This window comes from Tursiops truncatus, chromosome 10 (assembly GCF_011762595.2).
Source record: "Tursiops truncatus isolate mTurTru1 chromosome 10, mTurTru1.mat.Y, whole genome shotgun sequence".
Taxonomy (NCBI): Eukaryota; Metazoa; Chordata; class Mammalia; order Artiodactyla; family Delphinidae; genus Tursiops; species Tursiops truncatus.
In genome coordinates, this window is record NC_047043.1 from 97,552,487 (window position 1) to 97,566,747 (window position 14,261).

Genomic DNA, 14,261 nt, shown 5'->3' on the forward strand with positions numbered 1-14,261 from the left:
TTGAAAAGTGTTATCTCCTTTCACTGGCTCAGGAAAAGAGGCTCAGAGGGCTGATTTGCCCAAGGTCACGTACCACGCAGAGTGGTCTGAATGTAAGGTATATCTGCTGAGTCCTGCTGCAATTCAACATAGGGATTAAAAGTATATCTCCTGAGAGGTGAAAACAAAGGTTCATGGGGCATACGAGATTCAGGGAGTGCCCATGGGAAGGTGGTAATCAGAAAGCCTTCATGGAGGTCGAGGCAGATCTGGCCAATGAACGAACTGGAAAAAACAAACAGAAAGATCTTAAAGAGGTGACCTTCTCGTTACTACATAGGATACACCAATGCCTGTAAGCAAGAACGCAGAAGGGGTGGCAGAGCCTTAGGTATCCCACTCAGGGGTCCTGCATCGGGGGATCTCCAGACTTACACATGTTTCCTCTCTCTTGTGCAAGAGATGGGGGAGAGGAGTAGGTGCTCTGAGGTGAGCCATCCCTAAGGTTCAGGTGCTGAAAGCGCATCCCACACATCCTTCCAAGACAGGTGGAGAGGGTCTGCGTCCCACCCCCTTTCTCCCCAAAGTAGAGGAGACGACCCTTCGCTTCCCCACTAGGTCTTGTCTTGTCACCTTAGGGTAGGGGGGGATGTCTTTCTCTCCCAGCATTGAGGAAGGGATAGTTCTTTTTCATCTCACTATAGGGTGTGTGTGTGTTTGTGTGTGTGTGTGTGTGTGTGTGTGTGTGTGTGTGTGTGTGTGTGTGTGCATGTTCGCGCGCGCGAGGGGAATGGCTTCGTTCACACCTCAGGGTGGGGAGGTTGACACCTTTCTTTCCTTCAAAGGGAGTGGGGACAGTTTCCCGGACACGGTTCTTTTCTCTCCCAGTCAAAAAGATGGTAGGGGCTCTGAGCTCTCTTGTCCCTATTCTTGGGGAGCAGGACTAGCTTCCACGCCCTCCCCAGAGAGCCACGCTCAGGTCTCAGGAGGCCTGGTCCTCCCCAGACCGCGTGTCCCCAGCCCCCGAAGGCCCGCTGCTCACAGCCGGCTGCACAGGCTGCGAGTCTGGGGAGGCGCCGGCTCTGCGGCGCGGGGCGGGGCAACATGTGCCCCCGCCCCCGGCTCCGCCCTCTCCCTGGCGCTGAGCCTCGCACCTCCCCGCCCGCCCGGCCCAGTTGGCCGCGGCTGTCTGCTTGGCTTGCGCGCCTCGGACCGAGCCTCTACCGCTTCAGCCGCCTCAGCCACCTCAGTCCCCGCCGCCGCTTCCGTCTCGCCCTCCGCGCCTCCCGGCTCCGCCGCCCCGGGCGCCCTCAGCCCTTCAAGCCAGATGATGAACTTCCTGCGGCGCCGACTGTCCGACAGCAGCTTCATCGCCAACCTGCCCAATGGCTACATGACTGACCTGCAGCGGCCGGAGCCCCAGCAGCCGCCGCCGCCGCCGCCCCCCGGCCCGGGCGCGGCCTCGGCCTCGTCTGCGCCCCCGGTCGCCTCGCCGGGCCCCGAGCGGAGGCCGCCGCCCGCCCCGGCGCCCGCGCCGCAGCCCGCGCCGCAGCCGGCCCCGGCGCCGTCGGTGGGCAGCAGCTTCTTCAGCTCGCTCTCCCAGGCGGTGAAGCAAACGGCAGCCTCGGCCGGGCTGGTGGACGCGCCCGCGCCCGCGCCCGCCGCCGCCAGGAAGGCCAAGGTGCTGCTGGTCGTCGACGAGCCGCACACCGACTGGTAGGTGCCCGGCCGGCGCCGCCCGGGGCTCGGGGCCGCTCCGAGGATGCTCCGGCTCCCAGGGAGGTGTCAGAGCAACGAAAAGGAGGGTCTGGGGTCCCGCCGCGAGGAGAGGGGGTCCAGCGAGCGTGTGTGTGTCGAGGGCGGGGGGAGGCACTGGTCAGCCTGGAAAGGTGAAGCCTGCGGTAAAATAGTCCCTCAGTTGACTCAAATCCCCCCTACACACAAATGCTGGAGCTACTTTATCCAACAGGGAAGAGTCTTAAGAAATAGAGTTTTTTTTTTTTTTTTGAGGGAGGGGTGGAGGGAACAGACTTTTCTGCCTCAATACATCAAAGCTGACGTGAAAAGGGTCCCAGATCCCCCGAGGGACGTGAAGGCCAACAAGAAAGGTTCTGCCTTATGGGCCCCGGGGCGAATCAGGAATGGAAATGGGTAGTTGGGGGCGGGGAAGCGAGAGGGCGAGGGGGTATTTTTTCACCTGGTCCGATTAAGGCTGGTGGGAGCCAGGTGTACATGGACTTGTTCCCGTGCAGCATGGTGAACTCGTTTAAGAATAATACAATTCTTGTATTTTCTGCAGCCCCAAATATTCTTGTATTTTCCCAAATCTCCAATTTGTGGATTAAAAAAATATTTTGGGGGGTGGGTATGTGTTTTGGGGTGGAAGTGATGTTACTTTTTCCAGCTGGAAGGATGATGACCGAGGTATTCTGTATCATTAAATATTCTGGATCATTAAAGGGACGCAAATAAAGAGATGTGCCTTAATGCAGAAGATGGGAAACTTAAAAATTTCTTTTTTGTTGTTTTAAGGGATATTCCAAATTGGAATGCTGAAGGCTGAGGGAATATGTGACCTCTGGTCGATAAAAGCATGAATGAGGTCTGTTTAAGACAAATTAGTTAAAAGAGGCTCTGTTTTATGGAGGAGGAAGTTGACCCAGGGGATGGTTAGGGTGGGAGGTGATAGTGGAATTGACTGGTGAAGGGCTTGAAGAAGTGAAGAGGTGAGGAAAAGGGGTTGCTTTTTCTTCTGGAACATGGCAAGATTTTTTTTGTTTTTTGGGGTTTTTTCTCCTTTCCTCACAAGAGTTGGGGTTGGAGACTAGACCTAAGTCTTTCCTCCCAAGAGGGAGGCACAGAGGGACCACAGAGCTATTTATCTCCATTTCCTCTTCTGGCTGCTTCCCTGGTTTTCTCTATCATTTTCTCACTGGGAGACCCAGACGGAGAGAGTGCTGGCGTGGCTGTGATAAAAGTGAAATGTAGATGTGGAGATGCCCTCCTGCTGACTTGTGTAGTTGGCTTTTTCTTAGGACAGCAGAGCAGAAAACCTGAAGTGACCTTTGTAAGGAAATGACACAGACACACACAAGAGTGTACTGGGGAAGGTAAGAGAGTATATGATGGTGCCATTGGCAGTCCCCTAGGAGAATTACTCTAACTCAGTTCAAATCAACAAGTGCTTATTAAATGGGAAGGGAAGGTAGCTAAGCTTTATTGAGCATCTGTTATATGCCAAACCCTGTACTAGGTGCACTAATATATATCTTATTGAATTTTCACCACCAAACTGAGTCTTAGAGAAAGTAAGTAATGTGTTCACAGTCAAATGGTAGAACCAGAATTTGAACTTAGGCCTACTTGACTCCACTTTTGCCACTCCATTATATTATTATGTGTGTATATATATATATATATATATAATATGTTATATCATTATTATTATTATATTATTAGCAATATTAATATTTGGCCCCCTCTAGGGGCTAGGCAGTGTATGGGCCTTACAGAGAACTCACTCAAATTTGGGAGACAAAATGAAAACATGAAACAGTTAACAAAAAGGAATCTAGAATAATTAGTTGAGACTGGTGTTTCAGGCTTTCAGTAAATGGTGTGATTAGAGTTATTGAGAGTAAGGGTCAGAGTTATTGGAGAAAGCTTCACAAAGGATGAGTCTTGAAGAAAGACCAGGAAAAGGAGGGGAGAAATGAGAATGAAATTGGTGCTTCATTTTTTTATGCAAGAATCTTGACCCTCCTGTACGTGGTCCTGATCTCCTTTCCTGTTGAAGGCATTTGTTTTGGGTGTAATTACTAGTTAGGTACCCGCAGGTAGGAAGACACTCATTTGTATGGGTATGTGTTTATAACTGCTTCTGTGGCTTGGGACTTGAAACTCTCCTTGGGTAGTATTATTCTCTAGGAAGACTGCCTGCCTGGCACGAACCACAGAACTTGCCTTGCCCAGGAGACTAGACTTCGGATGGAAGAAATAGAAGCCACTTTACTGTAGGCTGACTCCCAACTGTTTTCTGATTTTCTCTAAAGTAATAACATTGATTTATTAAAACTCATAAACCCAGTTTGAGTCTAGTGCTTGACAGCAGTTCTGTGCTTCTGTGTTTCTGTGCTTGATGGCAGTTCTCAGAATTTTGCAGAGTCTGTCTTCTTTTAAGGTGTCTGTATTTGTTAAAAACATCGCAGTTAAGTATTGGTGAGTGGCTTTATTGAAAGGTCTCTATGAGTTAAGGCGCAGATGCCTGTTTATGACAAGCTCAGTGACTTAAAAAGGTGCTTTTTGCTCTAAAGACTGATTTTAATAGATTTGTCTCACAGTTTTACCTACCTAGATAGTATTCTGTGAGCAGGTGTCATACATGCCTGATATTATTTTCCTGGTGCTTGCATAGGAAGTCAGAGTATAGCCTCCGAGTAAAATTTGAGAATATTGGTCCCATTCGAATTATGGAATGCTAAAATACGGAGGGTTATAACAAGTATTTAAATAATTGGAGATTTAAAGGAGGGCTTAAAATAGGCAGCGTCTTAGAGCAGCCTTGACACACAGCAGATTCTTTTGAATTTCTGTAGTGTAATTGTGGGCAATGGAATCTGGGGATCATATCACTGACCAGGTTGATGGGAAAATCGGAGGATGTTCCTCTCTTTCTTTTGCTTGAAATGTGTTTTCATTGGTTGCCTGAGCTCTTTAGGTTAATTGCACATTTGCACATTAACGGATCACTGAAAAATATTTCTGTTCCACTAAAACGTGATATCAAGCTCATTATATACCTTTTTAGTTAATTATTACTAATATATATATATATATATATATATGCCTGAAAATGCATGTCTTCTTTCAAGGTTCGTACCTAAATTAGAAGTGCAGTTAATATTGCATTTTAACGATGTTTGTGCTTAAACAAGGAACAAGCGTCCATTTGCATATGTTGTTTTTTCTGTGTTTTACCTTCTCACTGGTTATGAGGTAAGTTTTCTCTCAGATTCTCCCCTGCCTCTGTTCCAGTGATTCCAATTCCAGTGATCAAGTGAGCTTTTTCAACCTCGAATGTCTCAATGTTTGAATTTGAAAATCGGTATAACAGGCATTCTAGAGATTATCTAGAGTATCTAGAGATTGCAGATTTGATAAGTCCACAGATGTTTATTGCACACCTCTGTATAGAGTATATATGCTAAGAAAAATGAGACATAGTATCTCTCTTCTAAGATCTTTCCATCTGGCTGGATAGACAACATAAATACATTTAAAAAAAAGTTTACTAAAAACTTCCCTTTGTATTTGAACTATGGTCCTTGGATCAGCAGAATAGGCATCAACCAGGAGCTTTTTGAACTGCAGATTATCGGGTCCCACCTGATGCCTACTGAATCACACTTTGCATTTGAATAAGATCTCCAGGTGATTCACATGCATATTAAATTTAAGATGCACTGAACTAAAGGGTATGTGATTAGTGCTAAAGATGTGGCAACAACACCAAGTACTATCACTTTTTGAGCAACTGCTATATGTCACATGTGATACCGAGTTCTTTGGAAATATCATTTAATCCCTACCACAACAATGTATTGTACTGTAGACGTTTAAAAGAGGGAGAGATGGATGTGGGCTAGAATGGGAAGGGAATGCTTCATGGAAATAGTGAGATTTGAACTGAGCCTTGAAGAATTTAAATCAAAACAGATAGGTTGGCTCAGTCCAGACAGTGGATGGTATAAGGAAAGTGCACTGGTAGAAGAGAGGGAGACAACCAAGAGACTCGGTTGATGCATTATCTGGGAAGTGCTGGTTCCCATTCTTTTCTGGTCAGTCTTTGGGCATTTCATTAAGAATAGGGGAAGCGCAGAAGTCTGGACCAGTGCTTGTGTGTAGTTCTAGAAAAATATTTGAATTGAAACTTGGGGGGAAAGCTCCAGTGAGGTTTGAGGCTTCTCTCTGCCAAATATTTTATCTACATGTCCTGTTTCTAACACAAACATACTGATTACATTGAATTTCATTGTTCATAGCAACAGTAGCTTATAGCTTAGAATTCTAGGTTATTAGAGCTGGAAGATAATCCGGGTTACTTTATAAATGGGGGAAATTTTTTAAATAAATTAATTTTTTTGGCTGCGTTGGGCGTTCATTGCTGCGCGCGGGCTTTCTCTAGTTGCGGTGAGCGGGGGCTACTCTTCATTTCGGTGCACGGACTTCTCATTGCGGTGGCTTCTCATGTTGTGGAGCACAGGCTGTAGGTGTGCGGGCTTCAGTAGTTGTGGCACACAGGCTCAGTAGTTGTGGTGCAGGGGCTTAGTTGCTCCGCAGCATGTGCGATCTTCCAGGATCAGGGCTTGAACCCGTGTCCCCTACATTGGCAGGTGGATTCTTAATGACTGTGCCAGCAGGGAAGTCCCATAAATGGGGGAAATCTTGTTCTGAAGAAGCAAAGTGGCTTGTTCAAATTTATTCAGAACTAGGATCTAGAATTTCAGTCTTCCTTCTAAGCCCAGAGAAATGGAACAATTTGCCCAAGGTCAAATAAGAAGTTAGTGAGAGAATGGAAACCAGAATTCGCGTCTTCTGACTCTTAAGTTACTCTATGAGTAGATTCTTTAAATTTTACCTTTTTTCTCCTTGAAAATTCTGTTTTTGTCTGCTGCTTTTTTTTTTTTTTTTTGCTGTACGCGGGCCTCCCACCGTTGTGGCCTCTCCCGTTGCGGAGCACAGGCTCTGGACGCACAGGCTCAGTGGCCATGGCTCACAGGCCCAGCCGCTCCGTGGCATGTGGGATTTTCCCGGACTGGGGCACGAACCCGTGTCCCCTGTATCGGCAGGCGGACTCTCAACCACTGCGCCACCAGGGAAGCCCGTGTCTGCTGCTTTTAAAGAGCCACTGTGGAGTTGTAAGTGCTTAAAAAAGAACCACATGAGCATATTGCACTATATCCCCACTAGCAGTTTCACTGTCTTATTTGTGTTATTGTTGTTTCAGCAAAGGTCATTGTAAAATGGTTGAAGGAGACTCTTAATTAGAGACCTAGTCATCAAACTCCAACGATATAATAAAGTTAGTAGGACTGCGCTACTATGATGACCTTGCTTTCAGGGACCCATTTTTACCTTAGTGTCCCTGTCTGCCTAAGATTGTTTACTGTCTTTCTGTACCCAAGTTGAGGTCTGTGGTAACATTAGCCTTTTCAATATCTTGCTAAGCAAAATGTAATGGAGGCCTAATTAGCAAGTTTTCCAGAATTGCCTACTTTCCCTCATATTTACAAAACAGTTTTAACGGGGATATGTTCAGTGCAGTGGAGCATCTAAACACAAGCCAGGTGCTGGGGATATAAGGTTAAGTTGGGCATAGGCCTTGTCCCCTGGGATCTTCCAGTCGAGTAGGGGAGACGACAGACGTTTAAATAGGATTTTAGTACACTATGGTAATTAGTATGCATAGGATGCTGTGGGAGCAGAGAGGAATGAAGATGTTGTGGTTAGAAATGTTTGTACCATTAAAAATGTGCCACTGTGTATTCTTTGATAAACCATTTTGCCTCTTTGGAGTTTGATTTTCTAAACTCTGTCAAATGAGAGGATTGAAACATTCTCTCAGATCCTTTACAGCACTACATTATTTCCATGTTACAGTTTTTGTGCCATTTTCTTTCAAAAGCTTTAGCTCTATGATTTATTCTATGTGGTAATGCTTGTAAATCTTTGGAAGGGGAGGCATAGGTCAGTACATGGCTAAACATGTCCTTGGATGAAAAGCTCATCTTCGAGTACTCTCCATTCAGTACCCCTTTCTTACAGTGTTGCTACCATGTGGTATCCTGAAAAAAAAGGGGCTAATCCTATAATGCCCACTGTGTATGTTTCCTACTCAGTCATGGGAATTGTGGACTTGTGGTTGAATTCCTGTCTCCCTGATAGCTCTAAGAACTTTTGTATACATATGTTGAAGTGTTGGCTAACAGCATTTATTTCCTGATCCCTGCCGTGTGCACTGTGTTGTACAGTTTGCACAACATATTCATACCCAATGTCTCATTTTATCTTCATAATGATGAACAAACAGACTCATAAAAGTAGTCGCTTTCCAAATATTAAATAGCTATTAAGCTCTCCAGCTTGCCCTTTTCTGATGTGCATGAACACCCCACGCTTGCTCTTCCTTCCTTTCTGGAGAACAGCTATTGTGCTCTCTGCTTCTTCCCCTCTCTCAGCCTAGGCGCTAAGATGTCTTTTGTTTACTGGAGCCTTTCTCAGATTTTAGAATCTGTTCTTTCCTTTTTCTTTCTGTCTAGGACCATTCTTCCATTCCATTCCTCCCAAGCACAGCTTTAATCCCTTTCCAGGATATATACCTCTCATCTATTTCTCCGCTCAAGGGGTCTAACAACTTTATGCGGTAACTTTAGCCCGATTTAATCCTACAAAAAGAGGCTTGGGCTTTGTGGGGGGGAAATTGAAGTCCCCTTTCTCTATTGTGGACTTGAATCCTTAGAGGGCCCTAATATTACAATAGCACAGCTGAAGACTGTTTTCTTTTACACTTCCAGGTTTCAGTGATATAGAATGAGTTTTTTGTTGTTCTTGTTGGACCCTGTGATGTGACTCAGGGACACATATGGATATAATTCCCTCTGCAGTCCCTGTCACCCCCTGAGGAATAGCCAATGATGAGAATTTAAGTTCTAGAGAGTCCTATGTTTACTAACATTTTGACTGCGGGGCAAAAGGGTAGCAGTGAAAGATTGATCTGCTAATCAGTTAGCAAAGAGCTAATAACTCCAGTGTGTTAGTTTCCATGAAGGCTACAAAGTAAGTGAAATACTTGGAATCAGACAATTATATAATACATGCTTTCACTTTTGAGAACTTGTAGGGAATCTCAAGGAAGACAAAATTAGCATTATCTAGTGGAAAGAGCATCGCAAACATTTAAAATATCTGGGTCAAGCCTCTACTCTGCCGTGTAACTTTGTGTCACCATAGGCAGTTTAACACTTTAAGCCTCTTTTTCTCTTTCAAAAATTAGGGATTTGAGCTAAATCATTTATCTTCAGAGTCCTTTAGAAACCACTTTAGAAGTCAAGTGATTTGTAAAGGTTAGATCGTTTGACGGTATAAAGACTTGTTCAGAGAAGGAAGAAATCACTGTGGGCTGGTGAAGTCAGAAAATATTTCACAGAAGGGGCTAGGTCTGAGCTAGGCTTTCAAGGCTGAGTGAGATTTAGATTGGTGAGGAAGGAGAGAGGCATTTCAGTTAAAAGGAAGAGAAAGAGCAAAATCATAAACAACAGTGAGTAAAATGTGTGCAAGGGAGCTTTAGGCTAGTCAGCACACAGGTTTCAGGGCAGGGAAAAGAGGGAGAGAGGTTTGGATAAGCGGGGTGGGAGAAATGATGGCAATAATATCTAATGTGTCGAGTATACAATGTGCTAGGTAGGTGTTCTAAGTAGATGTATTAACTGATTTACTAAGTTATGAAATAGATTACTGTTATTAACCAAATTTTGCAAATGAAGAAACGCATAGCGAATTCAGGATGTGAATCCAGGTAGTGCAGCTCCGAGACCACGCTCTTATCCACCATGCTCTATAATCACTAGGTAACAGTGTTCCAAATTTCTCCTTGCCACTTAACACCTTGGTGTTTCTTTTCCTCAGCGACACGGACACCTGTTTTACCTCGAGCAGTTTCTTGTTTTTTGTGAACTTGTTTCTTCCTCTATAAAGAGGAGATAAAGTATTTCTCATTCTTATGAGAATCAATTGACATAAACTCTCAAAATGCCTAATGTGACTGGGACCTGGGAAATGTTCAATAAAAGTTCCACCATGACAAGCAGATTTTCATAGCAACTTTGAGGCAACAGCTTACCATGTGAGTCTTTATAGGAGCCTTCAAGTCAAGTAAAGTCATTTGTAGGCAGGTTTCTGTGACACTAAAAGTAATTTTGAAAAATAGGGCAAGCCTAAATGAATATTCCTTCATTTTGGTTTTGGAGTAGTTTGTTGCACATAGTTTAGAAAACAATGATTACTAATGTTTTGAAACAGTCTTGGGGGAAGATGTTTTTGAGATGGCTTATTTGTAGAAACTTTATACTTTGAGCACTGTCACATCCATTGTCTCATTTAATCCTCCATACGACAGTATTTGTGGGGCAGTAATTAATGTTATTTTCATTTACATATGAAGGAATTAAGATGGGGAGGTTACCCAAGGTCACATACTCAGGAAGTGACAGAGTTAGGACTCCCACCCAGGTCTCTGCCTTTGGATCTTCTGTATTTTGCTGTGGGCTTCCTAGACTGAGTTGCAGGTGCCATAGAGCTAGATGGTGAGCTAATTTAGTTGGAAGCTTGTATTAAGTGAACAATAATGTTAGTTCTTCCAGCCATTTATTAAACTTTGTTTTCCATGGGTGTTTAGTTTAATGATTTCCCTTTAGTGCTACCTTGGGATTCTCTTGCAGAAACTGCTAGATTTGACACAAAAAGCCAGTGAACAGAGCCATGGAAGGTGGTCACAGGAAGGATGGGACTGGTATTTATCTTCTCTGGCAAGACTGGAACCAGAAGACCTCAAGAAACATCGTGGTGTTTTGGACAGCACAGGAGATTTGGACTCAGAAGGTCTGGGTTTAATTCAGCCATAGCAAGCTTCTGTTCTTCCCTGAATCTCAGTTTCCTCATCCTTAAAGTTGGAGTAATAAAAGCTGCCCTACTTTCTTCATAGGATTGTTGTGAGGTCAGATTGCAAACTGTAACATACACAACAGATTTAAATATATATGGACTGAAACTGTAGCAACAGGTGGGACTGAGAGTAGATATGAGGAAGAATTCCCCACTTAATTTCCTCTTAAGTTTTGTCATGGGCAGTTTTTCTAGTTAATTAGGAGTAGAAATTTGGGGGAGACAACAGGTTTTTCCCTAGTATCAGGGCTGCTGATTCTAGTTAGAACTGTGGAACTGGTGAATTTTGTTTTTTCACTTTTCTGTGTCTTCTCCCCCCACTGATGCCTTTCACTCTGTGTCCATGGACTCCTGTGACCTGGGACCCATTCCAGAGGTGAACATATTTTCTAAAACAAAATTGGGACATGAGGTCTTGTTTTTCAGTGTAAGAAATAGTCTGAGAGATTTTTAGATGCTGCAATATGGGAATTGGGGGGAAATTTTAGTGGTTGGTGGTTGGAACCTTCTTGAAATCCAGAGGTTCCTGGGAATTGGCCAGATTGTTGTTGGCATCCTTATTTCCTAGCTTTTTATTTTCATCAGGCTGAGTTAATCTTTACTCAGTGTGAGTTGTTAATGGCTGTTGGCAATCCCTTTTCACAGGTTTTTGCATTTTCATAGAAGAAGCTGGAAAATAGAAAATCTTCTCTGACCCTAAGTAATGAATAGTACAGTTTTAGCATTAAGATTGGGGGAAAAAGAGAATCATTCTTTATTGCCCCACACCCACATGAAAAGTCTACTCTTTAAAAGAAAAAACTTGGCAAAGAGGGATGAGATTGGTTTTCCTGTAGCCACCAGATGACTTACTTACACACTCAGATCAGGTTGAAAAATGCACTGAACTGAACTTTCATCCTGGAAGGAAACTGTAGCATGTGTGATTCTGTAATTAGGTCACATGTTTAAGTAAAACTTTATAATTTAGTATATACTTCCACTTGCATGTATCATCTAATTTAATTGTCACCTTAACCTTGTGAGGTAAGTTGGTATAGTTGCCTGTTTTGATTAGGAAACCAAGGCTCAGAGAGAGTGTGGTTTGCTTAGAGTTACTACATGAAATAGGTAGAGCTGTATGTAAAATCTAGATTCTTCTTTCTCTGTACCCTTTTCTCCTTACTCAGTGCCCCTTTTCTCTGTGCAGCTAAACTTTCCAAGCTCTGCGTTAATCAATTATGATCCTTTTGCCTCAAAGCACCAAGAACAGATAAGAAATTGCTTCAGCTGGAAAGTGCCTGTATGGTCTGTGACAGGTGCTGCGTAGGTTGGTTGAAAAATAACTTAAAGATTGTCTCCTTTCCCTATGTGTTTTTTGTTAATGCTTATAATACTCTGATGACTTAGAGTCCTTCTGGTGCCTCTGGTGTATTTCAGACTGATTTTAAGTTGTCAGGAGAGGAGATTTTCACTCCAGAGCTCAATTCCTTTAAAGCTTCTTATTATCCTTTTGTACCTGGAAACTTATTTCTTAGCCAGAGCTCAGGGTGGCATCAGACTTAAGTTCCTACTAAAAAGACTGTTCCCCGCCGATCAACTTTTTTCTGCCTTTTTTTTTTTTTTCCCCCACATAGCCGGTCCCTCTCGCTACAGCCCCCTCCCTCTTCCACTTAATTCCAACTATAGTAATTTGCAAGATTCTGGGAGTCAAAGGGCAGTGAGTTTGGGGTAGAGAAAGCATCTGAAGCTCCTGTCCCTTCTGACTGCTCATGTTCCCTGAATATCGTGGGAGCACCCTGCTGCTGTGTCCACTTAGCAGAACCTGTGCCTTTCTCCAGACCCTTCAAGAGCAAAGGTCTGGGTGGTGGCCTTGAGGGAAGAAAGACTTCCCAGAGATTCTTCAATGAGTTGATTTGGTTTTTCCCATAGTTAGAGCTTAAAAACAGGCATAGAGATCAGCCTTTTGTTTTGTTTTGGGTTTTTTGGCCTCACGCATGTGGGATCTTAGTTCCCCGACCAGGGATGGAACCCTGGGCCCTCGGCAGTGAAAGCGCAAAGTCCTAATCACTGGACTGCCAGGGAATTCCCACCTTTGTTTGTTTTTACTGGTCTACTTCCTTTCTCCTTCTTGGGGATTATTTTGAGGTTTCCCATTTATCTCATTAATTCCTTCATGAAGTATTCCATGGGAACTAGTGCTATAGTGCTGAACACAAGAGACGTTGTCCTGTCTTCACAAAGCTTATGGTTTATTTGGGAAGATAGTCAATTAAACAAGCAGTGTAATGAAGTATGATTTATTATTATATCAACATGATTAAACGAAGTTTTAAATAGAACATGTTTGTCTCATAATTTCACCATAGCAATAGAGCAGCTGCTGTCACATTTTTATGTTCTCTTCCAATATTTGTCCAAATGCAGACATATTTTTACATAGTTGTGATTGTTGTCTAGCTATAATTTCATATTTTGTTTTTTCTACTTGTAAATAATGTTTACATATTGTCATATAGTCTTAATAATTATTATATATTTTAATAACTGTTGTACCATGATTTATTCAATTATGTTTCTATTAGAGAACTGCTGACTTCCAATTTTCCAACATTATTACGTAGTACTACCATAGGCATTCTCAGTTTTCAGGAAATGAACTATTTGATCAGAGATTATGATAATACGACTCTTAGCATAGGACCTCTTGGCTCAAACCTCAATGAAGAGCGCAATTAGTTGCCAGAATTAATGAGAATTGCAGGACACATTGATCACTGACACTTCAAATGCCTTTGGGACACTGGGGCTATGGCTTTCTGAGGGTTGCTTAAAAATATTATGATGATATATGTAGCTTTTGATAGATACTGCTATATTGCTTCCTATAAAAGGTTTTTCCAGTTTGCAGTCCATCAGCTATATTCACTTCACTTTTCAGCATGCAGTATTATCTTTTTAAGTGTTGATATGATAGGTATGAAAGCAGTATTTGGCTATTTTACCACGTATTTCTACGAGTACACATGAGTTGAATGTTTTCCCTAATGTTTGTTTATAAATATAGTATGTGAAATGATTGCTCTGTTTTTTTGGCATTTTATTGGTTGATTTGCTAATTTGACAGTTTGATTTTGAATGGGATATTCATTGTCAATGAAGAGGAATGGATAACTGCGTAGATTGTCTTCTTGGGGATTTGCTCTAATTTGACAAAAAACTTCTGTGATTGCGACGTTAAGGGTCAGATTCTTTGAGCTAGAGTCAGTACTCTGTGTAGGACTGACACCTGTGGGGTCTGCACTGGGCTGTGAGTTCCTTCAGGGCAAGGGCCATGTTTTACTCTTTGACTCAGCATTTAGCAGCCTGGCCAATGATAGGCCTCAAAAAATTGTTGAAGGAATATGACTTTCTTGGGACAGTCTCCTTCTCTAAATATCATTCTTACATCTTCACCATTTAAAATTCATTCTTTGGTTCTCAATGACTTTCTAATCTTGGAGGCCTCTAGGAATTTATAAATACCTGTAAAGGATACCTCCTGGAATTTATAAATACTTCTAGGATTTATAAATACCATCAAT

The 14,261-nt window shown here is 43.1% G+C and overlaps 1 protein-coding gene across 1 annotated transcript in view; it reads left to right on the plus strand.

Moving 5' to 3' along the window:
- The first annotated feature begins 1,187 nt into the window (after window positions 1–1,187).
- SYN2 (synapsin II) overlaps window positions 1,188–14,261 on the plus strand; it is a 152,814-nt gene continuing 139,740 nt past the window's right edge. The window contains exon 1 of the mRNA XM_033865444.2: window positions 1,188–1,695. Coding sequence (XP_033721335.1) covers window positions 1,307–1,695 — 389 coding nt within the window. The 5' untranslated portion in view covers window positions 1,188–1,306. The remainder of the gene's footprint in view (window positions 1,696–14,261) is intronic.